The 27851-nt window shown below is 40.9% G+C and overlaps 1 protein-coding gene across 3 annotated transcripts; it reads right to left on the bottom strand.

Moving 5' to 3' along the window:
• On the bottom strand, positions 1-27819 carry MXD1 (MAX dimerization protein 1). Of its 3 annotated transcripts, none has more exons than XR_006691664.3 (7): positions 27510-27819; positions 26690-26789; positions 21179-21208; positions 7452-7566; positions 5569-5728; positions 4622-4864; positions 1-2714 (listed from the first exon to the last, which is right to left on the bottom strand). XR_006691664.3 is itself a non-coding variant. In XM_005575667.4 (6 exons), the coding sequence occupies exons 1-6, from the start codon at positions 27580-27582 to the stop codon at positions 4677-4679; spliced, it is 666 nt and encodes a 221-aa protein (XP_005575724.1). In that variant the 5' UTR covers positions 27583-27819; the 3' UTR covers positions 1-4676. The 3 variants fall into 3 exon arrangements, 1 of the variants encoding a protein (XP_005575724.1); XR_006691663.3 differs by having other exon boundaries at positions 1-2845; XM_005575667.4 differs by having other exon boundaries at positions 1-4864.
• Positions 27820-27851: the final 32 nt, after the last annotated feature.

Raw genomic sequence — 27851 nt, forward strand, 5'->3', positions numbered from 1 at the left:
TTTCTTTAATAATGAAATAATTTATTATTTGTTAACGGTTGAACAATACAGTTTACATATACACAGCAAAGATTCTCTAAAACATGTAGTTTCTAAAAATGCATGTGCTAACTGTAGTAAAAAGCACCATTCTCTATGGTCTTGACACAGGATTTACATTGGCGTCATATTTACATAAAGAAACATCTGGAAACAGAATAGCATACCCTTTCATCTGCTGCTCCCCTGTCAGGCTGTATGTAGCATTAGGAAGATGGCCCCCCCAAAATGATGGTTAACAGCAATATTCCAAGAGCACCAGTTCTAGGGACGGGGGTAAAGGCAAGTTTGGTTGTCAGGTAAAAGCTAAAATGAAGAATGCTCCCTCAACTTGCCACCCCCCCAGAGAGAAGAAATCAAAATGTAAAAATCTGGATAAATCTTAAAATTGGGTGCCTTATGATTTCTCACTTTATGATTTTGAGAAAAGGTCAGATACTCAATCTCTTCAGTCATTCAATAGCTGAATCTAGCAGTGCCTGTCAATTTCTTCTTTCAGAAGAATCTAAGAAAAATCATCCATGTAATATTGATAATGAAAAAAATCATGATAAATCACCTATTGCACACCCCACCCTCTAACCCAGTTATCTTTGAAAGCAAAGCATCCTACAGTCTATAGATATCAGAGGATGTAGAATGAGAAAACCACCTCATCGAAAAGGGCCTTTGGGTTGTCTTCAACCAGGAAGAGTTTTAAAATAGGAGTAGCCAGCTACTAGACACGCTAAACACGCTGCACTGGAGTCAAACATAGAAAAAGAATAGATTGACGTGCAGGAAATCGCGTTTAGCCTTTTACTACCTGATGTTCAACACTCAGGGAAGGCAAAGAGGTGCAGACAAACTTGGGGAAACAAAGAAGAAACAGAAAAGACCAGGATTTTAAAGTCTCTTGTGTGGTTCATGAAAAAATAAAAAATAAAAAAAGACCAAGACTTGGGGGAAGTAGACTGTAAAGGACAATGATAGTGGTATTCTTGCCAATACAGTGTGGTATAAAAACCTAAATAATAATGAATGTGTGTGTGTGTGTGTGTGTGTGTGTGTGTGTGTATAGACACTTTTCAAAAATAAGTTCTCTCTTGAAAGGATGGGGAAGAGGCAAGAAGAAATAAGCCCACAAAATCCATTCTCAAGCTCTAAGATATTGCTAGACGGTTATTTTGAGCATCACAATCCTACCTAGTTTACACTTTTTTCTTTTTTCTTAGCCCCCAGGATTTGCTCTTGGCCACTTTGGGGATGCAGAAGAGAGGCCCACAGGAAACCTAGGTCAAGGCCCCTTTGTTGCTTTTGAAAAAGTAGAGGTTAAAGGAAAATGCCCACCTTAAAAAATAAACAAAACAAAAAAACACTCAAGTGGCCAACTGCAGGATGAGGGGCTACTTCATGTTCAGTTCTGAATCAACACTGAAATTATTTTCATCTTGGGTTGACTGGGAAAATCTAGGTCCTGCCTAAAAATGTGATGCATTTTGAATCACTAAACTAGCATTAGGTGTGTGACTACAGAAAGGAGCCAGCAGTTGCTATCAGCACCTTGAAGAATTCAAGATCTCTGCTTAGCAAAAGAGAACCAAAATAAAGACACCCTGGGTGCTCGGCCCACCATTCAAAGCCAACAGGGGATGGAAAGCTATGTTTTCAGGATGTTACAGAAGCACACATATATATTTTCTCACTGAATGAAATTAAATTAGACTGCGTACTCTTATTTTTCCCACTTGCACTATGATGGTATCAATAAGAGTGCAGTTTAGATTTTTTAGTTTTTTAAAATCAACTTTCACATAAAAATATGCATGTGCCTATATTTATACACGTCTATATTTACGTACAATTGTCAAAGTCTTAAAGGCTGGGGTTTATATCTTTGCCCATCCCCTCCCAACCCCAAATCCCTACTAGAAAGGTTTTCATCTTGCTTAAAAAGACAAAACAACTAAAAAGACTATAGCTCTTAGCAGTCAGGCTGGTGGATCAGTGAATGAGAGAGGATAGACTGGCAAACCAGGGCTGCTGGTCAGCAGCGGGGGCGGAGGATGGGGTCAGGGGATTAGCTGCCTTGGGCTGAGTTTGCTGGTCCTGAAGATTACAGTTTTGGTTAGAGAGAGAAGCCTGTCTAGCATGCTGACTCGGTCTACCTCGAGCTTTGAAAGTAATGTCTAACCCTGCTGTCAGTTTATCACAAGTGCATTAAAAATATAGAGATCTATCAAGTTCCACATTTATATGCAATCAAATTGAAAAGGACCAGACAAACAGTGCAAAGGTCAAATAATTACTGTTTTATATTGGGACAGTACATTTCAGATTTCAACCAAAAGACAAAAATGCAGTTTAACTCAAAGGCACAACAATTGAAACACAGAAAATAATGGCATCTCTTGGATGCCTTATTTCTAAATTAAACAAAGAAGTACACAAATTTTGTTCCCTTCCCTCCCCCAGTGCAAGCCCACAAGCTTTTTCCAAAGTCTTGAGCTTTCGATGCTGTCCCGCATCGTGGACTTGTGAGGCGCTTGGATGTAGCAATGAAACAAAATGCTTGAGAGGTCTAGTGAATGGCATTCAAAAGGGACCTCAAAGTGCAGACATATCTTTTTCAAACATGTTACAGGCTGAGCTGGCTCTGTGAACACCATCACTCTGCTTAAAATCCAGGAAGCAGGCTTTAAAAATGCAAAAGGCATACAAGTTGTATTTCAGTGCAAATCTTTAGCTGGTTGTTGGAAAAGATTCCAAAAATTAAAAAAAAAAAAAAAAAATCATTTGTGTCACCTGCCCCTCCCCCCAGCCAAAGCTGAAATGAAGAAAAAACAAAGACAGAAGAATTACAGATGACTTTGGAATCATTTAAGAATCCACTACTTCCAATTAGAACATTTAGAAAAATACATTAAAGAATCATTTTTTAAAACACATAAAAGTAATCTTGCTTTTTGAGATTGCTCTTCGGGCATAGAATGAGCTTCCGTGGGGAGTGCGTTTGAACTTTGACCTTAGCTGTGTGCGAGGTGCAGACGCTGGGGGAGCTTCAGGCTGTGGTGTGCGAGTGACCACAGGCCAGCAGGCGCGCGGGGGGGGGGGGGGTGGCTGCCCGCTGCCGAGTCAGCCATTGAGCCCTTAGGTCGCAGTGCGTCCATGGATTTTAGGAATGTTCTCATCACTTTGTGACACACTCTGCTTCAGCATCACAGATTTTACAAATGGTTCAAATTCAATGAAAAAGATTCGCCAGAGGCTGAAAACATCAAGACCTCAAAAATATGAATGCAAAAATATTCAGGGGAATGAACTAATTTTGTAGATACCTACATACAAAGTTTCTAGAACATCTATAAAAGCACAAAGTCATAAGAATTTTTTTCCATTACATTAGTTTATATAAAATGAATAAATAGTATTTATAGATTTAATGTGTCTTATGTACATATACATGTGCTCTGTTTTAGCTTAAATAAAAATGCTACAAAGTTGGAGACCACTTAAGGGAGAAATCATAACCAAAAAGAAAAATCGGCCTTTTAAACTATCAACCCAAAAGCCTCCATAAAGAAGTTTCTGGGTGTGTCCAAAAATAATCAATAAGGAGAGGAGTTCTAGTAACGGTGTACCATCCTCTCCTGTTCACCTGCAACAGAGTAGAAACGTGGACTTTTTCTTTCACTGATAATGGCTACTAGCGCTGCTAGTGCCACAGCTCAGTTATTGCTGAAAGTTCATAGGAAAATAGATTATAATTGGACCAAATGTCACTTATTTGGGGGGAAAAAAAGGATAATCACTTTGTGTTAAGTGGGAAATGGAGATCTCATTTATCTCTGAGGTAGGAAAAAAAAATGTTCCAGAGACAAGTAGCATTAACAAAGTTGGAGGGGAGAATGTGCCTCGAGATAGCAGAACACAACGAGGTCCCAAGAACATCGCACAAAAATAGATTGTACCGTTTTGTTTGTGAGAACAAACAATTTGGAACTTTGATGAGCTGTGCAACCCCAAAGACACACTATCAAGGTGTCCATTTTAAAGTGAGAAATACTGCTCCCATCCACACGCGGTGCGTCGGGGGAATGAACATGCGCAGTGTGAAGGGCGTGTTTTCTAGAGGTATTCCTGACTTCCTCACTGGTGGTGAGGTCCATGGTTAAGTGCTCTTAAATGCCGCTTTCAAAGCTTACTTTGGAGTTCTGAGATCAGGATCTCAATTTCAAAAGTTTGTTTCCTTCAGTTTCCTAAGTACAAGACACACTTGGACGTTCCTCCTAGGCAAGTAACATAGTAAGCCAGAAAACTGGAAGAAAGGTCTGGGAGAGGACACGAGGAGAGCAAAGAGGGGGACTGCTGAGATGTGGACATTGCTTACTCGGTCTAAGAATTCTTGGATGCTTCAAATTGATTGGAATGTATAGTCTCTCAGAGACAAATTTTTATGGCGAGTAAAAGAGAAGCTAGTGGATGCAATCAGAAACCCACAATCCTAAGCACTTCCTTGAAAACAGTTACAAAGCTGATTTTGGTCAAGGTGGGACACTGAAGTTTACGTGCAAGGGAGTTGTGGGCAGGTCCAATACGTTACCTAATCAGAACCAACAGGGAGAACCTTCAAGGAGGCAGCCGCAGTGCCCATTCTCTTAGAGACCAAGACATGCCTTGTGACTGTCCTGCAGCTTTATTCTCTTGATGCTGGCGCTGGAATAGCCCTCGTCACTGCCGAGGCTCTGCATGCTGCCCCGCTCGTCAGAGTCGCTCACGCTGCTGCTGCTCCAGTCCAGATCACCCGTGAGATAGTCCGTGCTCTCCACGTCAACGTCGATTTCTTCTGCAGGGAGGACAAGAGAGAAGAACACTGATGGAAGCGCTCTGCAGAAAACTCAGGTGCAGTGGCTCATGCCTGTAATCCCAGCACTTTGGGAGGTTGAGGCGGGTGGATCACTTGAGGTTAGGAGTTTGAGACCAGCTGGGCCAACACAGTGAAACCCCGTTTCTACTAATACAAAAATTTGGCCGGGCGTGATGGCTCACGCCTGTAATCCCAGCACTTTGGGAGGCCAAGGTGGGTGGATTACTTGAGGTCATGAGTTTGAGACCAGCCTGGCCAACATGGTGAAACCTCATCTCTACAAAAATACAAAAATTAGCCAGGCATTGTGGTGTGTGCCTGTAATCCCAGCTGCTTGGGAGGCTGAGGCAGTGGAATCACTTGAACCCGGGAGGCAGAGGTTGCAGTGAGCCAAGATCACACCACTGCATTCCAGCCTGGGTGACAGAGCAAGATTCTGCCTCAAAACAAAACAAAACAAACTCAGGCTGAAAACCAACCCCAATCAAACCCTTCTGTGGGTTGTCACCTAACTGTTAGCAGGGAGGAGGAACCTGTCACTGCAGGTCACACTATTCGACTTCTCTACATCATACCCAATGTCTTAGTTCTTCCTACACTCTGCCTCCTGTCTGCAGCACTGAACCCCTGCTCTGGAAGTGGGAGAGGACAAGGGAGACAGGAGGAGAGTGAGAGGGGCTCACCCCTGTCGGAGTCGGAGCGCTCCGAGGAGACGGTGGAGCCAATGCTGTCCATCCGGATCCTCTCAATGCCCAGTTTCTCCAGCTGCCTCTTCAGGTGTCGCTGCTCTCGCTGAAGCTGGTCTATTTGGTGAACGGCTTTTCTGTCACAATCTTCAAGTTTCTGCAAGTCAAAGGGGTAGTTGTTGGGCCCCACAGGGAGATTTCTAAATGGTCAATGCCCCCCGCGTCTTCCTTTCTAGCAGTAGAATGCGCCAAACTTCCTCAGACGCCTTCTGGTGCCACTCGTCAAGCTTCTCCCTGAGACAGAAGTCGACTGGCCAGTGACTCCTGGCTTCGTCTGACTCTTCAGCATCGCCAGTGCTGGGGGTACTTGTCCTGTCACAGGGATTCGGGGGAGAGCTCTCACATGGTGGCAGCCTGGTAGCCCTCAGTTTTAGTATCAAAAAGACTGCAGGCAGCAGCCCCCAACCTGATCTCCCTTGTTTGCAGCGATCCCCTGAACACCTGATCTCTGAACTAGAAAACTGCACGTGACGGGAGCTTAGGAAACATGCTTCCATTTAAAACTATGTTTATTCAAGCACATGTCCCAATTACATAAGCACTTTTTTGTGTCATGCCAAATCTCAATTAACTTCTGTTTGTTAGCAGGAAATAATAGTCCCTTTTGCTGTCCTGATTCTAATTTGTCCAACAGAAGAGTTTAGAAAACACATTTCCATATAATACTCATTTTTACAAATCTGCCCCCTAGCTTCTCATATTCTTCAGATAATTAAGAAGATTGTTTAATTGTAGCTGTTTTGCTTTAAATAGAGGTTTTCTCCCAGAATTGTCATGAATGTAGGCTACTAACCATAATTAAAGTAACATTTGTCCAACTATAATATGATTATACGAACATGCTAAACAGGGATTTTGGCTCTGCAGACTTTGAATCCAACTCCCCTTACCCTTTGCTATTCAGGCAGCATAGAGAGTGTCAACTCTGTGCCCAACACCCTGGGAGGTGCTGGGGCTGCGAGGTGAACACAAAGACCCAGTCCCCTGCCTCGTGGAGCATATAGTCTAAGGACTGAGACAACCCAGTGGTCACACAAACCACTGTCAAATGTCAGTTATGACAGGGCTAAGAGATACCCAGTGCCTGGACCACCTGTCACAGGAAGGAGGTCACTGAGTCGGGAAAGTCAGCGAAGGATTCTCTGAGCTAGAGAGACTTGCACTGTGATCTGAAGAATAAGTAGAAGGGAACAGCATGGACAAAGGCCCTAAAGTAAGACAATATGACAGTGCCAGGGACTGGAAGAAGAGCTGGAGAAAGGGGACTTGGGGAACAAGATGGTGCTGCAGAGGCAGGTGAGGACCAGGCAAGGCAGAGCCTGGGGCAGGCCAGGTGATAGAGCTTGTCCTGAGCCACAGAAGAATTTTAAACAAGGTCGCATGTTGATTTGCACCTTGAAAGGACTGTTCTCAGGAAGTATGGAAAGCAGACGGGAGGGACCCAGAGGGATACAAGGAGACCTCTGAGGATTTTATTGCAGTAGACAGTGGGGATGAAGATGGAAGTAGACCAGGTTGTAAAATATTTAGGCCTTGGAGATGGCCTAGATATATACAGTTAAGGAGCAGGAGCTATCAAGGACTCCTGAGTTTCGGGCTTGTACAACTGGATGGAGAGTTGGATGGACCATTTAACCTCTGGTGCATGGGAGTGAGAAACACTCAGCTAGGTTTTTAATAGGTTGCATTTGAGGTACCTGTGATTCATCCAATAGCCAGACTGGAGGAGTTCTGGGGAGAGGACTGTCCTGGAGATATAACAACAGACAAACCCTCACTGAACAGGTAAGGATAAAGCAGCATCCCAACAATACACTTACCTTTATGTGCAATTTGGCTTTTGTTAATAAACTCAACGTAGTGTGTCGACTTGATTCGGGTCCAAGTGGCACCAGCCCCTTCAGCTTCTCCAGGCACAAGCGAAGATGAGCCCGTCTATGAAAACAAGACCATGGCAGCATTTGAGATTTCACAGTGGGCCAGAAGCACCCCAGGCAGAATGAGTTCTAAAAGAGTGTGAAGTTGCCCAGCCCTTGCTATGGCAAATGCTACCAATGACCTCTTGCTGAATAAACATATTTTGAACCAGACAATTCTGGTGAAAACCAATGAGAAGCAAAATCCAAGGTTTTCAAAGCTAAGTCTGTTGATAATACAAGCGTTGGGGTAGGGAATAATATCTGCTATTATATGGTCATTCACATATGTAAATACTATATACAGCAATGATCCCTGATTCACGATGGTTCAATTTACAATTTTTTAAAATTTATAATGGGTTTATTGAAGTATTAAATGCATATTAGACTTGGGATGTTTTTTATTTATGATGGGCTTTTTGAGACATAACCCCATCATAAGTCAAGGAGCATATATATCTGTGGCGTTATTTGTTGAAGCTTTATTTGTAATAGCAAAGATTGAAACAACCCAAATGACCAGCCAGGAGGGAACTGTTAAATAAATTATGCTACATCCACACCATGGAGTACTATGTAGCTATCAAAAAGAATGAGAATGTGCTTTATGTCCTATTAGGAAAGATTTTCCAGATATATTGTGAAGTGGAGAAAAGCAAGATTCCAAACTGTAAGTATACCATACTGTCTTAAAGGCGGAGGAAAACAAGAATCTATATTCATGTTTTCTTGTATGTAGACAAACTCTGGAACGACACATAAGAAACTGGCTAGGCAGGGAGAAGGCAAGGAACAGTCAGACAGAGATAAGGAAGGAAGCGAGGGGGGTTTTTACTGAGTCATTTTTTATACTTTTTGTTCTTGGAGTATGTCAGACCGATGCAACGGCACGGAGTGGGAGAGGGAAAAGAGCTAGATGAAGAAGCAGACATGGCAACTGACTGAAGAGAGAGCACAAGAGTTGCTCCAATTTAGAAATTTACATTTCCTTGAAATGGTTTGTGCTTTATTCTAGAACCTGGAAGATTCTGTGAATGTAAGAAACAGCTGAGATTTGGGGTTTTTGCTTAAGCTTACCACCTCCTTAAAGCCTTCCCAAGCCATCCTAGCTCACAGTGATTCCTCTATTTTCTCAGCACCACTTGTTTATACTATTCACTGGGAAGTTCACTGTACTGCCTGAATTGTTTTGTAATTGTTACTTAACGATTCACTGCAGTCTCCTTAGAAAGTCAGGACTGCAGCTTAATCATTGCTGTGCTGCCACAGTGCCTCAAACACATACGTGCTTAATAAGTGTTTGCTGAATGGATTATGTCATCTATTCAACTAGACTTTAAGCTTCTAGAGGACAGAGTCCATCTCTACTGCATCTTTGCACCTTCAGCAGTGCTCAGAGTCTTCAGGTTTTAGATAACATTCATTGCCCACACACAACCTACTTGGAGCAGAGCTTCCTGGAGTCTAGGAGGCTGCCCTCCAGCTGAATTGGGAAACAATGCAATGCCTTATAGGTTTGCCGTTTTTCCTCTTAAGAATTGTACTGGTATAGCAAAAGTTGAAATGTAGACCAAAAAAAGGAAATGGCTTCAGAAAGCTATAGGACAGGTGAATATGCATGATATTAATGTAAGAAGTCAATTCACACTCTCTAGGGAGACTTCAGGATGTTCCCCCAAGCCAGGTCTAGTAAGCGAGGCATCAGACTTCCTTCCTTCTGAGCCTCCTGCCTCCTCTAGGTCATGAGGAAGTAGCCTGAACTCTCCAAGGGCACTCTAAGGTTTGGCAAGCTTGGGGAGTACAGCATTCCTTTCTGAGCTAGGAAGAGGTAATGGGACACGGGTTTTACTATTTTGTAAGTCTTTCACTTGTTCTGAAAACCTGTCCATGTGGCAGAGTCATAGCAAAGACTCACCTTACAGGTTTGCTCCTCCCACTACTGCAACGGGTGGGGACGGGGAGGGGAAGGGAAGAAAACTTGTATGTAAAACATACTTGTTAATCTTGGATAATATTCTTCAACAAGAGCCATGAAAATAGATGTTATTAGAAACACTATGAGAAAGTATAATTTATACATTTATAAATTTGTCTTATTTCTTGTCATAAAACTTATAGACTAATTTTCTTTTTCTTTTTCTATTTTTGAGACGGAGTTCTCGCTATTGTTGCCCAGGCTGGAGTACAGTGGCGTGATCTCAGCTCACGGCAACCTCTGCCTCCCAGGCTCAACAGATTCTCCTGCCTCAGCCTCCTGAGTAGCTGGGATTACAGGTGCCGGCCACCACGTCCGGCTAATTTTTGTATTTTTAGTAGAGATGGGGTTTCACCATGTTGGCCAGGCTGGTGTTGAACTCCTGGCCTCAAGCGATCCACCTGCCTCAGCCTCCCAAAGTGCTGGGATTACAGGTGTGAGCTAATTTTCGAATTAGAAGAAAAAGTTCAAAAATTAAAATTATATTTGGATATTTTTCAGTCAGCTTGTTATTTGCAAAGACTGCATGATTCAGTCTGCATGATTGTCATATTAGTACTTTTATGATGTTGGTTTATATGCAGATATGAGTGTGTGAATTTTTTTAGGAAGTTTGTCCACTGATAAAAATATAATAAAGTCATCTTTTGAAGCATTGTCATTTCTAGCCTTATAGGAGTCTTGCCCAGAAAGTGCAATTTTCACTACCTAAATGTGGGTTTCCAAAGAACACTCCTAGTTGTGAAACTAGAAATAAGCCATTTGACTAATTCCAGCTGAGGCTCATACTTGTTCATTCAGTGTTTTCTGGCCTAGTTCTACAAAAATAGGACCAGAATTCTTTCTGGATTTTTGCAGAGACCCAAAGCCAACTCTGTCTTTGGCAGGGTCTGCCTTGGCCTTCTCTGGCACCTCACAGCTGCAGCCTGATGGCTGCCCCCTGCCCACATGCCACTGCCTGCAGCCATCCCCACACTGGTGCCCGGGCCAACCACAGGAGAGCAATGAAATATATTAAGTAGACTCAGTTCCATCATATAGTAGTGAAATCCAATCTCTCAACCAAAAAAAGCAAACAGACCCCTCTGTTACGTACAGCTCCTACCAAGGCTCTCCAACCCTGACACACACACAGACACATAAACAGACACACATACACACACACAAACTCCTGGGATCTAGAATCCCTCTGCCAGCCCTGAGTACCCACGGAGCTCCCAGATCCAAAACAAGCAGAACCACCACCCATCTCAGCATTGTCTTCTCAGTTCTGACTACTTCCCTGCCCTGCTGTCCCATTTTAAACCAGGTCAAACTCCCGTTTGGGGAACTAGCAGGGGTTTTGCCATATATCCTCAACAGGAAGCCACCTGACACCTCAATCTAACCCCTGCAGTTGGCTCTCTTCCCATCACATCTTCTTCAGACAGTCTTCGCTCTGTTGCCAAGAGCTACCTCCCAGCTTCCTGGCTGCCTCTTCCTTTAGCACTGATCCACACTGCTTTGTACTTAGGTCATGAACTTTAACAAACTTCACCTTCTGACTCTTCAGAAATATAACTTTAATTATTCGGAATAGGCTGATATACCTTTGGTCTACAGCGGCATAAAGAAACCAATCTTTGAACTATAATAAGTCATGCTCCCAAGCAAGTATGGCCTATAACTAGTAATAACGAATTTAGGTACAACTATAGATTCTCTTCAGTAAGTTTTAAGTATCCCAAATTTTATTGATTTTTATTTTAAATTTTTAGAAAATATTCTGACTCTTTCAGTCACTATGCAACCAAACATTAATGCAGTGATTAAGAGTAAATGCCTGGAGAAATGTGGTACATATACATAATGGAGCAATATTCAGCCATAAAAAGAATGGGATCCTGTCATTTGCAACAACATGGCTGGAATTGGAGATCATTAGGTTAAGTGAAATAAGCCAGGCACAGAAAGACAAACATTGCTTATTCTCACTTATTTGTTGGATGTAAAAATCAAAGCAATTGAACTCACAGACATAGAGAGTAGGAGGGTTACCAGAGGCTGGGAAAGGTGGTGGGGGTGGGGAGGAGATGGGGATGGTTAATGGGTTTAAAAAAAAAATAGCTTGAAAGAATGAATAACACCTAGTATTTGATAGCACAACAGGGTAACTATAGTCAAAATAATTTAATTGTATATTTTTAAATAACTGGAGGAGTAGAACTGGATGGTTTGTAACACAAAGGATAAATGCTTGAGGGGATGAACACCACATTTTACGTGATGTGGTTATTATGCATTGCATGCCTGTATCAAACACCTCATGCACCCCATAAATATACACACCTACCACATGGCCACAAAAATTAAAAATTAGTATTAAAAAAACAGTAAATGTTTGAGATCCTGGCTCTGCCACTTACTCCCTGTGTGACCTTGAGCAAATTACTTAACTCTGTGTAGCCTCAGTTTCCTTATTAGTAGAAAGAGGGTGACAAGTGCCTCCCTGGGAGGGCTGCCATGGGTACTGACTGAGACAAGGTATGGAAGCCCCTGGGTCAGGGTCTGACAGGGAGTACTCTGTATGTGGTAGCAGTTATCCTTTCAATCCTAGCTTCCTCTGTAGAAGGAGATTTACTGTGAGCAAACACAGATAATAATGGCCCTATAATATTCCTTTTACAATCAATAGGAACTAAAAAATGTCTCACTAGGCAGACAGAGGCTAACTGGCAAAATCCATTTTTCTGAATGCTTCCTTGAAGAAAATGGACATCTTTTGTCATTAAAATAATTAATGGAAAATCTAATCCATTTTCTGTGGAAACACAGAAAATGCTTATGCTAAAGGTACTATTTCTTTACATTTACAAAATTAGCAAGGGTTTTATAAAGCCAATGAATGCAAAATAAAAGATTCCTTTATTTCCTATTCACATCATGGAGAGGCAGGGGTAGAAAGGATTCCACGGTTGGGAGAGAGGCAGCTGCCTCACTTCTGCTTGCTGCAGGAGCAAGCATTCTGAAGAGCCTGGGCCTGCCTCCTTGACCTCTACTGCAAGGGCCAAAGGAAAATAAAAATAGAGGCAAATACGTATTGACTTGCGAAGCCCAAGCACACAGATCTTAAAATATCTCACGTGCAATAGCAAGAAGAAAGTATAACATACTGGGGAGCAAATTTAAAACAGATTGGGAAGGATCTATGGGAAGAAAACTATAAAACTTTCTGTCGAAAGACAAAGAATATTTGAGTAAATGAAAAAAATAGCAGATTCCTGGATATGAACCCTCCAAACAAAAAATGTCAATGTTCCTCAAGTTTGTTTACAAATTTAACACAATTCCAAGAAAAAAACTCCCAACAGTGTTCTTTTTAATGCTGGGACTACACTTCATCTAGAAGAATAGATGTGTGAGACACTGCCAAAATTTTTGAAAAAGAAGAATAATGAGGAGGAATGTGCTGTACCAGATATTAAATTGTATTATAAAGCTTCAATAATTAAAAACAGTGTAGTACTAATACAGGAATAGGCAGACAAATCAAGTGAACAGGATAGAAATCCCCAGAAACAGACCTAAGAATAGATAGGAATTTAGCACATAAAGGAGATAATGCCACAAATCCTTGGGGAAAGAATGGATTACTCAGAAAATGGCAAGAGAGTGAGGAGGTTAACATCAAAATAAATTCCAAACAGATTAAAGATTTAAATATAAAATATATTCAGATACCACATATTTCTGTTGTTAGTCTTCCTTAACTCTTGCCAGCCATGAATTACGGAAAGTAAACATCCAAGTGAAGGAAGTTATTAATGAAGAAAGTGCCGAGCTGTTTGAGGCACCAGCTCCTACCAGAGCTTTGGCACTGATAGAAGGCACCTGGGCTAACCTGCGTGTCTCAGACAATTCTGACGGTAGCTCTTCACAGACCATGCTTCCTTGATTCTATCTATGAATCTCTCTCAGGCTAGTAGATCTGCAAATTGGGGAATAGATTTAACAGAGTAGGATTATTAGGCAGATGGTGCTATCTGTAGATAGTGTCTCCTGCACTTAATATACTATCCTTAAAGTTCTTTCTGACTTGGATGTAATCAAGACCAGAAGTTACCAAATGAGGGGTATGTGGGTATGTGTGTGTGTGTTTGAGGGAAGCACTGTTATCTGTGATTACTTCTCTTCATTGAAAGTGTAACAGGCTGGGCCGGGCGCGGTGGCTCATGCCTGTAATCCCATCACTTTGGGAGGCCGAGGTGGGTGGATCACTTGAGGCCAGGGGTTCGAGACCAGCCTGGGTAACATGGCAAAACCCCATTTCTACTAACAATACAAAAATTAGCCAGGTGTGGTGGTGCACATCTGTAATCCCAGCTACTTAGGACGTTGAGGTACAAGAATCGTTTGAACCTGGGAGGCAGAGGTTGCAGTGAGCTGAGATTGTGCTACTGCACTCCAGCCTGGCGACAGAGCAAGACTCTGTCTCAAAAAAAGAAAAAAAAAAAACTATTATGTTATGTTCTGCTGCTTTCTTAGGTCACAGGCTATATTTTCTTTTTTTTTTTTCTGCATTGTCAACCAGGCTGGAGTGTACTGGTGCCATCACAGTTCACTGTAGCCTCAACTTCATAGACTCAAGCAATCCTCCCACCTCAGCCTCCTGAGTAGCTGGGACTACAGGTGCACGCCACCACACCCAGCTAATTAATTAATTTATTTATTTTGGTACAGATGGGTCTCACTATGTCGCCCAGGCTGGTCCTGAATTCCTGGGCTCAACTGATCCTCCCACCTCGGCCTCCTAAAGTGCTGGGATTACAGGTGTGAGCCAGTGCCCCCAGCTAGTCTTGGGATACAATATTGAGTAAGATCAAGTCCCTACCTTTGAGGTAATTAAAATTTAGTTGGAGTGCTCAAACATGTAGATGAATTATTGCAGAATGATTTGTAGGAGCTACATTCAAACCCTGACAGATATCAGCTCCCACCTAAAGTTATAGAATGGGCTCCCCTTTGTTCTTACCAAACACGTTCTTTCTTTTTCCTCACCCTCAAACATCCCATCTGACTTAACTTATTTCCAAGTTTTCATAGCCTATCATAACATTCTTTTCCTTTCCAAATAGATCACCCTAAACAGGGTAGCCTATTTTGAGGTTTCACCATTTTATCACCTATCTCAGTGGGTGCACAGACTTACCCAATTAAATAGCATCTTAAATCCTATAAGATAATTGGAGGTTGAACAAAAATAATTTTAGATATGGGTATGTATGAGCTGTATAATAAGGAAAAGAAGGTATTTAGTATAAAGTAAGAAGGAGCAAGTCTTATTAATGGGACTCGTAAAATTAATCCCTTAAAGTGTCAAGGGTCACAAGAGATTCTGCATTGAGAACAAAGCCCTACTAGGTGAAGATGACAAGTCATGCTTTGAAAAGGGAAAAAATACTTTCCTTCTTTCTCTAAAATGATCCCTTTATAAACAATTGCCAAGTGCATCATTATTACCAACTTAATTGGAACCCTAAAAGGTTTTGAATATTTCTCACAGTTGTGCTGATAAATCTTTGTAGAAAATACAAAGATATTAATATATTCAGTGAATAATACATAAATAGCAGTTCACAGTGGCTACATTTTGGAGAGATAAGATCACTTCTTTATTAAAGTATAAAATACATAAGTACACCTCATTAATACTTCCTTTTTAGAGCCTAATTTTCAAATGCAACATATATATTATAATCATACTTGTTGGCTCTATCCCACTGTTTGACTATTAATGCCTATGACAAAAAGTCAGGGAGTAGCCCCAGAGTTCCAGGTAGGAGACTAGAAATTGGTCAAATGACCAGCGTGTGTCTCTCCTCCAAGTCTTGCCAAAGGCAGGTGTCATCTACTCAAGGGTTATAGTATAAGAAAGATGATTCTTGTGGTACAAATGTGAGTTCTTCTCCAGACCATCAATATAGACTGGATTTATACACTGATCCCTGTGTCTCTCCTTCGTAATAACCTTACCCCATGTTGCAACAAACATGGACTTGTTACAACATCCCAGAGTGAAATCTGAATGTGGTCAAGAAAGTTCAGAAACAGTAAGAGTGATGCAACACATACCACAACTCAGGCCCAGTGCAAAAGTCAGGCCCCAGCCCTTCTGATATAAGGGACTTGGTCATTCGAAAAATCAAAATCCAAAAGGAACAATTACAGGGACCTGTAATCAATTAGAATATTCTTCCAGAAGAGACCTGACTGAATTAGTTTCTCATGCCAGACCAGATGCCACTGAAATACTGTTTGATCAAATGGAAATAACAGCTTAGACTGGGCTGCGGAGTCTTCCCCATGGAGCCACACAGAAATCTTCTGTCACAGGATCAGAAGACTCTGGCAGAGGTAGTAGCTCCAGACCAGGCACCTAATTCCAGCAAGAGCTGCATATGCACCATTCCAGAAAAATAGATGTCTACTATTAAAGGAAATGCCAGAGCCATCTTTTGAAAAAAGAGTCTATTCTACCACCTGGCTCCTGACCTATTGGCTGTAGCTTACATGTGTTCGCTCAGTCTCCATTTGCTGAGGGGCTCATTGAAAGGCTTTATTTTAAAGTGGAGGAATTCTCAGTTAAGAGAAAGATATAGCAGAATTATCATCAATAAAGGGTATATAACAACAAAATATTCAAATATTTTTATATTCCAACAATAATCAATTAGTTAACTAAAATGGGAAACCAATAGCAATCTAAAAATATACAAATCCAGGAATACCTTTTACAGGACATGTATAAGACCTGTGTGGAAAACTTCGCTACAAAACTTTGCTTAGAGACAGATCTGAATAAAGAGAGATCTCAATAAAGACACACACCAAATCCTGGATGAAAAGATCTAATATATAAGCATGAACTTTTCAAGGTTAACTTATATTGGAATTATGCAATGTTAATTTTTAAACTCCCAAAAGAATTTAGGGGTTGGGGAATTCATAAAGTTTTTTCAGGAAAAATAAACTGGTGAAAATAGATAAGAGCATGGAGAAATAAAAAAAGGAGAATGCAAGGGTATGTATTGGCATAGAAAGAAGAGATGGATCAATGGACTGGAAGAATAAGTCTAGAAGGAGACCTAGCCATAAACAAAAATTAAGTATACACCAAAGGCAGCAACTTGAATCAGTGAGGGAAGACTGATTCTGTAAAGCTAAATGACAAACTGGACAGTTATGTGATAGAAAAAGTGTCAATATCTTTCATATATGTCCTTTAAATTACTGAAACTTTTCAAAATAAAGATAAATTCTTCAGTAGAAAATTGGGCAAACGCTATTGAATAGACAATTTGCACAAAGAGACGCACAGAGTCAAAAACATCAACACTGCTCAACTATGCTAGTAGTACAAGAAATGCAAATTAAAACAAGTTGCCTGTGTGGGTGTTTTTTATTTTTTACTTATCAAACTCATAAAGGTTTTAAGTTATAACATCAACTTGTGAAGTGTAGGGAAAATACTGCCTATAACCTGCCTGGTGGACAATCCAGCAATCCTAAAAACGTGCTCACCACCAATTCCACAGCTATAAATTTATCCTAAGGAAATAATTATGACGTTGGACAGAGATTTTTCTACAGGTGGTTTAAGAAAGCATTGTTTAGGTTCTGGGAAGAATCCAAACTAGGGGACTGATTACACGAGGTTTAACGTATTCATATAATATAATACTGGGCATTAAGTAATGTTGGAAAAGGAGATTTAATGACACTGGTAAATGTTTATAACTGGAAAAGATGCTACAAATTATTACTATATGATCCCATGTTGGTTAAAAAAAACTGTACACAAAAGTCTAGATGGATATAGAACAAATGTTAGCAGGTGTTACCTCTGAGAGGCCTATTACAGGTGATTTTACATTCTTTGTGCTTTTCTGAATTTTCTAACTTTCCACACAAAACTATATTTTCAGTTCTTTTCCAAAACAATTGGAAAGATATACTTCCAAGTTCCATTGGTTTTCTCTGAGTGCCAGAACCATGGATGATTTAAATTTTTAGTATTGTTTTCTATATTTCTCAAAATTTTCTGCAAGATTAGTTTAAAAAAAGAAAAACCACACACACACCGCCCGCCACCCCCACACCCCTGAGGGTGTTTTCTTAGGAGCTCAGACCCAGAAAATTAGTTAAAATGCAGAGAAACACAGGCCATGTGCTGACTGACAAACCCCCTGTAGAGTGATATTAATCTGAGCTCCTCCACAGCAGTGCGTAGCCTTTACTGGACTCTGTAGTCCCAGCACCTACTACATGGCATCTTAGGTGCTCAACACCTATTCTGTTGAGTAGAGAATACTACCACCACCATTCTAGAAGTCTTTTCATTTATTGTCCCACCAATGCGAAGATACTTCAAAGTGTTGGTGTTGGGTATAATATCCTTACAGTTAAGTCCTGATAACATAGAGTAACACTAATTATTTAGGATCTCTAAAGTGCTATAGAAAAGGTTTCCATTCAAGAAAACTAACCCAAGTATAATCAGCTCTGCAATATCAAAAGGGAAAATCCCATTGTTAGAAGTTCTTTTTCTAAGTTGCCTTTTCTTCTTCCTTTTTTTTTTTTTTTTTTGAGACCCATGGCAATCTTTTTACACTTGATTATAGCCAAAAGGCCGAGAAGCAATGAAAGCCATGATAATCTTTTTATGCAATGTTATCAGGTAAAAAATGGCTAAAGTGTATTAGCATTTACCAGAGTGGTATTCTTTTATAGAACTCAGCTACTAAAACCAGGAAGAGTACAAAAACAGCTGTTCAACTGACCTCCAAACCCTGAAGTTCGTAAACATCCACGCTAATAAGAGAGGGGAGCCCAGCAGCTTTAACCTCCCCTGAACTGCAGCAACCAATGCTTGCTTAAATTAAGTAAACTGAGTCCTGATTTTCCTTCTCTTCTGTTCACATGCTCTAGACGAGAAAGACTATCAAGACCTTAAAAGACCAAATTCCAAAAAAGAAAAGAAGGAAACTAGATAACTAACCCTTCAACAAGCAAAATTGACTGGTCATATGGAAGCAAGCTCAATTATAGGCAGGTTGCCTAGTGGTGACTTCACGTCCACTCTTCTAGACTTTTTACCTCCAGCTTCTTGTGCACACCTCAATCTTAGCACTTAGTATATTAACTGAAACTGTCTCTGCATCTTTACCATTGGACAAACTGCACATTTATCTTGGATGAGGACCTTGCTGATTTAATACCCTACTAGGAACGCATTTAATACCCAGTAACACGCACAAGTTCTGGGGCCACCATAGACAAAAAATAAACATCCCTGAGGTGCTAAAATAAATAATACAATTGACATTCTGTGGCATTCCTGCAGAGGCAAAAGTCACAAAGTTTTAGTAAGTCTTTATGTGAAGGGATCAAATTTTAATAATAATAATAATAAATACCAAAGTAAAGTATTAGAGGGGTGAAGAACTAGAAGACTTTTTAGTAGAAACAGTCCCGGTTTACCCACATCACTGCAAAGGCAGGAAGAAGGGAGAGAATCTGAAGAGAAAATCTAAAGATGAGAAAGAGAAGCCACACTGACTACCTTTCCACTTTAAGAGATACTTTTGTGTTTCTAGTTCATGATATGTAAATAGCTAAAGCATAAAGGAAGCTTCAACTTAAAACATGGTCAGTCACGATCATAGAACAATTAAAAGGGAAGATGAAGGGATGAGCAGAAGCATATGTGCAGTGAGGCACACTCACCATCTCACACACACACACACACACACACACACACACACACACACACGAAATTCCATAGTGGAGTAAAGCTAACCGCCCTCTTCTAGAATTCTACCTGCCTGGGAAGGGTTTGGTCTGCCCTTTCACTGATGAAACATAAATATAATTCAGATCCTGACTTTCAGAGTCAGGCTCCTTTTTCAAAGAGGGTTGGCAGGAAATAACCACGTCTTTACAGAGCCATCATTACACATCCTTTTCTTGTTCATGCAGGGCACTGAGAAAGCACTCAATTTGGATGGGTAGCCCGCATTTCAAATTGATGGGAGCCCAGAGACCAGAATGAGGCTAGTTCAATGGTTCTCCGCCATGGCTGCACATGAGAATCACCTGAGGAGCTTTTGAAACATATGAGTGCAGAGCCTCAACCCAAACCAGTTAAATCAGAATTGCTAAAGGTAAGGTCTGGGCATTATTTTGTTTGTCTGTTTGTTGGCTTTTAAAAGCTCCACAGAAAGTTATCATTAATTTTTTTTCAGTATGGTAAAACCAAGTGTTTTTTCTTTGTTGTTGTTGTTTTGGGTATTTTGTGGCTTTTTTTTGGTGTTTACTAGAGATATACAAGAAAATTTGCTTTAAAATACTCCATGGGGAGAGGTGGTTTTGCTTATAGAAGACTGGCAAAATGCTGATAATTACTGAAGCTGGGTAATGGATACATAGGAGTTGATTAGTCACTCTACTTTTGTAGATTTGAAATTTTTTTTTTCTTTTTCTTTTTCTTTTTTTTTTTAAGACAGAGTCTCACTCTGTTGCCCAGGCTGGAGTGCAGTGGTGGGATCTTAGCTCACTGCAACCTCCGCCTCTAGGGTTCAAGTGATTCTCCTGTCTCAGCCTCCCTAGTAGCTGGGATTACAGGCACGTGCCACCACACCTGGCTAATTTTTGTATTATCAGTTGACACAGGGTTTTGCCATGTTGGGCAGGCTAGTCTCAAACTCCTGACCTCAGGTGATCCAGCCACTTTGGCCTCCCAAAGTGCTGGGATAACAGGTGTGAACCACTGTACCTGTCCAGATTTGAAATTTTCTATAATAAAAAGTTATTTTATAGAATCAGCAGAAATAAAACTTTGTTCTCTACTCTCACCAGAAAAATCTACAAGTCTATGTGTATAATGTGTTTAATATAAAAATATGTTTAAAAATACACAGAAAGCATTGCAAGTGATTCTAATGTGCAACCAGAGTTGAGAACCACTCAGCGGCCTCAATGAAGGAGGGGCAACTGGATTTGGAAAATAAAGATTTAAGTAAGCAGCAAGAAGCAATCCAGGTGAGAGAGATTCCACTCAGGCTGTGGCAAGATGGAGCCCAGTGAGGGTGGTAGGCCTCCTCTAGTTAGGCACCATCTCCAATTTTTGCTATGCATACATTTGCCTGAATTTTGAGACTCTTCATTCACAAGTAAACTGCAAATACTCATACATACACATGTTAATACACATGTGTTAATATTACACACATATATTATGTTTGTGTATATATATCTATGTATACATATTTTAGATAACATTGCCAATTATATTCAGTAGCATGTAATTTTTAAAAAACACTATTTGTGGAAATATTGCCTCTTACTAAAATGCTTTGGTCTGTGGAATAGTCATCCAAAGGCTTTCTTCAGGAGTGGGCTGGTGGGGGTGAGGGTTAGGGGTGTAGTCTTTTAACTGGCAAGCTCTATATCTACCTAAGTAATTTATGAGCAATGCTGCTTAGAGGGCCCTGGGTGAATTCTGAAATCAGGTGTTACTAGTGGGAAGAGTCAAAAAGAGCAACCAAGTTTGAACTTAATGAACAGAGAATGCAACAAAGCTCCCCGCATTCCACCTCCCAAATCCCCAACTCACCTATTCTTCTCCATTTCATTGTGAGTTGATCTGAAAGAGGGAACAATAAAAGAAGAATAAGATATTTTTGTCTTAAAGAACTACTTCAACACCAACACAATTCTTTTAACTTCCTTCTCTCCGAAGTTGATAGGAGAGATGTAGAAAGGGAGAAAAATTCACTGGGCTCTACTAAAAAAATTAGTCCATTTGAAGAGTTAGATAAATGTAAATACCTAAAATAGAGTTCAAGGTAAAGAGACAAACCAAGAAGCATGCCTTCTCTAGTGGAAAAATAATCCCTTTTAAGACAAGGAAGAAAAGGGGTCTATTTATGCAAAAACAGCTGCACAAAGCAATGGGAATTTGCGTTACATAATATGACAAAGCCTTCTTTAGGCTAAGGGTAGAACAACGGAGGTAGCATCCCTACCCCACCCCTGCAGTTTTCCCTAGGGGTAGCATACACCAAAACTTTGTGTAAAGTTGCTTGACTATGCTGTTTTAAATAGTAAAATAACCCTCTTCCCCAATCTTCTGACTCCCTGAAGTAACTATCATGTACAAGATGCTACTGTTAAATAGCAACCAAATGATTTTAGGAAGGGGTTTCCAAAGCTCAGCTCAACATAAAGATGACAGGTTGGTTAAAGCAGAAGTTAGTGAAATGTGAAGTCCAGCTTTGCCACTGATATGCTGTGGAATAAATAAAATTCTTTACCATCCTGTCACTGGTTAACCTGTCTATAAGATGAGAATAAAAATAATTATCAATTATTTACTGAACAAGTATAGGCCAATGAGGTAGCAACTGTAAAACTGATTAGAGAGCCTCGGATGAAAGGTGTGATAGATATGAAACCATATGATTAGTGTATTTATGGCTGACCTTAAAGACAAGGTCTGGCCTAAGACTTTATGGACAAGTTACCACAAAGTTATAACAAGTCAATGTGGCCCTTTTAGTGTCCTCCTCACACAACTCCTTCCTAACCAGTTATAAATCTGGAAGAAGCTACCAGCATTATAAAGGAGCTGAATCTTGACCTTTCTTATGAAAATTCTCTGGAGTTTAACCAGCTCAGGAGTTTACTCCCTGGTTCAGCTCATGAATTCTGTTGGGCCATCAATAATCAGCACCTTACTGGGCTTAGGAGATATATTCTCACAGCTATCATGGAGGAATACCACCTCAAGAGTGCTCAGCCACTTATTTACATCAGGGGCACCACCACCAAGTTCACTCGTCAGAGAATGGGGGTAAGGACAGCAAATGTGGGGGGATAGTGGAGGAAATGAGGAGGTTGTCTTGAAATGAGAAATTTCCAACCTAGCATTAAACTTCTCTTCCACAAGGACCTTGGGAATCAATTTTTATTCACAAAGAAAAAATAAATGAGAAAATGACAGTATTTTAAGTTTAGAATATTTGTTTTCTAGGTAAACAACACATGGACCTCATGTATTCAAACCAATCCAAAATTGGTTAACTTAAAAGTTTTAGGCTGGGCGTGGTAACTCATGCCTGTAATCCCAACACTTTGGGAGGCCGAGGCGGGCGGATCACAAGGTCAGGAAATTGAGACCATTCTGGCCAACTGGTGAAACCCTATCTCTACTAAAAATACAAAAATTAGCTGGGCGTGGTGGTGGGCGCCTGTAATCCCAGCTACTCGCTTGAACGAGGGAGTCGGAGGTTGCAGTGAGCTGAGATCGTGCCACTGCAATCCAGCCTAGCGACAGAGGGAGACTCCGTCTCAAAAACAACACAAAACAAAACTTTAAAATTGTCAGAAATGGTGGCTCAGACCTGTAATCTCAGCACTTTGGGAGGCTGAGGCAGGAGAACTGCTTGAGCTCAGGAGTTGGAGACCAGTGTGGGCAACACAGCAAGAGCCCATCTCAATTAAAAAGAAATAAAAGCTTTACATTGATTCACTTGGTTATCCCTCAGCATTCTCCAGTCACATTGTTCTGAAGGTTTATTGCCTTCAGTGGCCAACAGGATACTATAGTTAACAAGTATCTGGCATATACGGCAAACCTTTGGCTCTAAAGCACGTGGCATTTTAACTTTAACCAGGACTAGTAAATTCAAAGTCTGACAGATTTTTTTTAAAAGATGAAAGTAGATGGGCACGGTGGCTCACGCCTATAATCCCAGCACTGTGGGAGGCTGAGGTAGGTGGACAACTTAGGTCAGGAGTTCGAGACCAGCCTGGCCAACATGGCGAAACCCCTTCCTTACTAAAAATACAAAAATTAGCCAGGCATGGTCACATATGCCTGTAATCCCAGCTACTCAGGAGGCTGAGACAGGAGAATCACTTAAACCCGGGAGGTAGAAGCTGTAGTAAGCTGAGATGGTGCCACTGCATTCTAGCCTAGGCAACAGAGCAAGACTCTGTCTAAAATAAATAAATAAATAAAATAAAATGGATGAAAGTATATGCCAACAGTTGGTTCAGATTACCCTCTTTCACTGTAGACAAGGACCATCCCTTGTAGGTGGAGGAGAGGAAAGTGAACAGGTTGAGAAGACAGTAGAAAATAACAGTACACAGGAAATTCTTACCAAAATATTTCTGGATTCTTTGAAAATATATAGATAAACTAATAGAGTTATATACTCATGTAAAATTTTGAATCCCCAAAATAAACTTTTAAACAAACTCCATAGGAAGCACAACTTCTTCCAAAATTTGAACAAAATTTTTAAAACTACAGATTTTCTTTGATTACTTGAGAGTGTTAAACACATGGTGCTTTTTCAAGGGGGACTTATAGCGAATGGCTAGAGCATTACTGAAGGGTATCCAGTTTACTGAAACTGAGTTATTAATAAAAAGCAGCCCTTTAAAAAATGATGAGTTCCGAGATGCCAGCCACCTCCATTGATGGGTAAACATTTACATTTTTAATTAAAGCATTATAAGAACACATTGATGCCTTGTGTCAAAACTATTTTCCATGTGATTATGGAAAACAATGGATAACTCTGGAATCACTGATAAAGGTCAAATTTCACCATTTAAAAATACACTCTAATAAAAAAATAACTAAGCCAAATTATGGCGTATCTGAGATAACCAGGAAAGATCCTTGGGTTCAAAAAGACTCCTCATGTCAGGCCACTCTAGCCACTGTCTTATAAAACAACTGGGTGGCAAGTCCTGAACTTCCTCTTTCATATGAGTGCCAAAGCTTGCTTTACTCATTGAACAAAACACACTTTTAAAAAGTTCTAGATTTCAATTCTAAATAATTAGTAATTGACTTCAAAAATCAGTAGGAAAGAAACTTCCATCTTCCTACGGATAATTTCAAAAACAACTGATATTCACAATTTCATTTTCGTTTTTGTTTTAATAAGCAACTAGAGAAACGTGAATAAGATCTGCATTTTCAGTTCCCAAGAAGTTTCCTATGTGGCTAAATCTTATCTTTTATTGTCCAAGGAAAAGTACCTCCCCAGACTCTACAAGCAAAAAGCACAGCATTTTCAACCTGTATGAACAAGAGTAAACTGTTATCCAAGGGTTATGTAAACCAGCAGTAATCTCTCCCTATCCTTTACCTCAGTTCAAAATTCTGACCATACATGGCTGAGGATATAAAGCTGATTCAAACCATGGGGTCAAGCTGCTTTCTCCGTTATGATTGCTTGTTCCTCAAAAAAGGAGCTATTCCAAATGGGTCATGAAGGAAATGATCACACTGAAAGAAAACTACCTGCTCCTGCCTCACACGTGTGCCTGGTGCTACCTCTAGGTTTAATCATGGTCTCTCAGAAATCCTTACACTACTGAATATATTACACTAACTCACTAACAGTCAAGTATATGGACAACTGTGATAATCCCCTGTCTCTAACCATGGAAAGCAAACCAACCCATTAACAGAAGAATTTGTAGCCCTTTTTTTTTTTTTTTTTTTGGCATAGTACTGATTCTTTCTACTAGAAAGAATCCATTTCTTGGCTTAAGATTCTTAACTACTATTATTTTTCTTTCCTAATCACCTTTTGGGACCAAACCACTTCAACATCTCATTTTTTTATCCCCACTAGTGAACATCCCCTACAACCTTCCTGTGAAACTAAGGAAAAAAATAAGGTGTTAAGGTATTAAGCCTAAATAAGTAACATGGACAATTCCTCTCAAATCATTAGTGGACAATAATAAAAGCCAAAATGGACTATGTTTTTCCAGAAAAATTAACTGAAAGGCCTCAAAATTCTTTTAAACAAATTAAAAAAAATACTGTATTAAAATGCAACACAGCTGAATTGTTTTTATACCATTGCATATTACAAGTCAGTATTAACAACCTTCTTAAAGTGCCTTCATATCCATGCACAAAACTACAGGCTACCACCTTCAGGTAATGCTAAGATTAGAGGACAAGCAAAACCCACCAAGTAATTACCAGGTTGATTCTTCATGTGCCATTTTTATTCAAGGGCATGGCACAAGTAATGCTGCTCACATCCTGTGGTTCCACCAACGATACTAATGAGGTGAACCAAGTACAGAAGACGCAGCAAGAACAAGTGATTTTTAGGTTTAAGTGGGAAATTCCTGGTCTGTATTAAGCCACAGAGAATATCAAATAGATACTTGCAAGGAGTTATTCATGAGGGTGAGGGAGGGATGAGGATTCTAAACCAGTGATGAAAAAATCAATGCTTTTAATTTACTGGCAGGAAAGGTATAGTTGAAGGGATCTAATAAAACGAATTTCCTAGCCAACTACATTTTAAGGGCAAAGAAGGGAGAAAAAGGGCAGTAACATTGATGGACTATTTACATGTACCAGAAACTATGCACAGGACTTTAATATGTGATTTAACTGACCATTAACCAAATCTCCAGTGAGATTCACAGCTTTTAAGAACTATGGTATAAGACAATCTATAAGACTAACATGGAAAGGTTGTAGCATATTAATATTTCGGTATTATATATTCCTCTATCACTAAAGAGGTAGGTTTTAACCTCAATCATTCCTCTTTGCCATTACAAATAGAGGTGACAAATTAGAGTATCAAACAAACCACTGTATTTAATTTACATGTCAAGTATGAGATCCTACCACTTATGCCAAATCAGGTACTTTAATGTGTTTATAAAATCATTACAACGAAAAGTAAAAGAAATGGATAATGTCCAGCATTTTGACTTATAGAAAACTTGCCCTGATCTGCAACTTCTGAAGGGAAAATATTGTCACCATTGCTAATCTCACTTGAAGCTTTCACAGATTTTTTTGTTCCAAAAGGGAAGAAAAGCGAAATTAAATTTTGAATAAAGTTCATAAAAAATGTAAAACATTTCTATTTTTCTTTTCAGTTCCCTCAACCCAAACAGAAACAGCTTCCTACAAGGTCTTAAGTCCATGTGTACATTACTGAATCATGACGGCCACAATGTAATTTTATAGGGTTATAATCACAACAGGCAACTTACATTCAGCAGTTTGTGTCACCTACAATATAATCTAAAAGACAGAAAGAAGTATTTACCAAATTACCTGCTACTGCTGTTATTCTTTTTGGATTTGTTCCTCCGTTTTAAGGCATCTCTGTCCTTGTTATTGTATGGTAACATGGAGGCATAACCATGTTCAGCTTCTAGAAAACAGGAGGATCCAGTTAATGAATGGGCCCAGAATATTTAATACTCTCTCCTCTCTACAGTATTTCCTTTTTCCTTTATTTATCTTTAAAAGAATATTGTGGAAATAATTAAATGGAGTAAGGTGGAATTCTGAGAACAATGATTAAAAAAAAAAAAAAAAAAAAACAACATTGTGTGAATACCCTCAGTTCGGAGCAGGTGTAAAGAGGATTCCAGCTGCTCATTGTTGAGAAAGACACAGTAGTGGCTAAGCTCACGCAGCCTGGGTTTCCCACTGGCAACGTCCAGCAGGTTGGTGCGGGTTAAGTGGAACCAGCCTCAGGCGAAGGTGCGGGGCAAGCACCGTGAGGCGCTGCTCCTCTGCCCAGGAGACTGGGGCGCTGGACCCACCTGGGGGCCGGCCGGGACCAGCCCGGGTGAGGTAAACCAGGGAGGCTATCGGAGGGGGCCCCGGCCACCCATTCGGGAGGGACTGCGGAAGGGGCGGCGTTCGGGACCCCGGCGGGCGAAAGCCCCTTCTCCATCTGATTCATTGCTCTAGGGCAGCGGCGGCCTCCCTTCGGACCGCGCGTGGGGAGAGCCGGAGGGGTTGGGAGCGCTCGCGGTCTCCCCGCCTCCAACCACCCCCGGAGCGGCTGGGCGCCCGGACCTGAGGCCGGCCCTACAGGACCCCCGGCCTCGGTTCGAGTGGACCCCTTCCCGTCCCCGTGCACCTCTCTCTCGCCGCTCCAGATAGTCGGCCGCCTCCAGCAGCATCTGGATGTTCATCCGAACCGCCGCCGCCATTCTGCACCGGGGGCCGGAGCCACGGGACCAACCCCCACTGCCCACGGGCTCGCTGCCGCCGCCGGACCGCTATGGAGCCCGCTGTGGACACCGCGGAGCAGGGCTGAGGGAGCCTCTCTGGCAACCACGCTCGACAAGAGAGGGAGGGGGGCCAGTGAGCTGGGCACCGCCGACACCGTGACAGAACCCGGAGCAGAGCAGCAGCCGCCACCGCCGCGGAGTGTTTATCCCCGACTCACCATCTCCCCGCCCCCAGCCCCTTCTCTTGA

The sequence above is a fragment of the Macaca fascicularis genome, chromosome 13, assembly GCF_037993035.2.
Source record: "Macaca fascicularis isolate 582-1 chromosome 13, T2T-MFA8v1.1".
Taxonomy (NCBI): domain Eukaryota; kingdom Metazoa; phylum Chordata; class Mammalia; order Primates; family Cercopithecidae; genus Macaca; species Macaca fascicularis.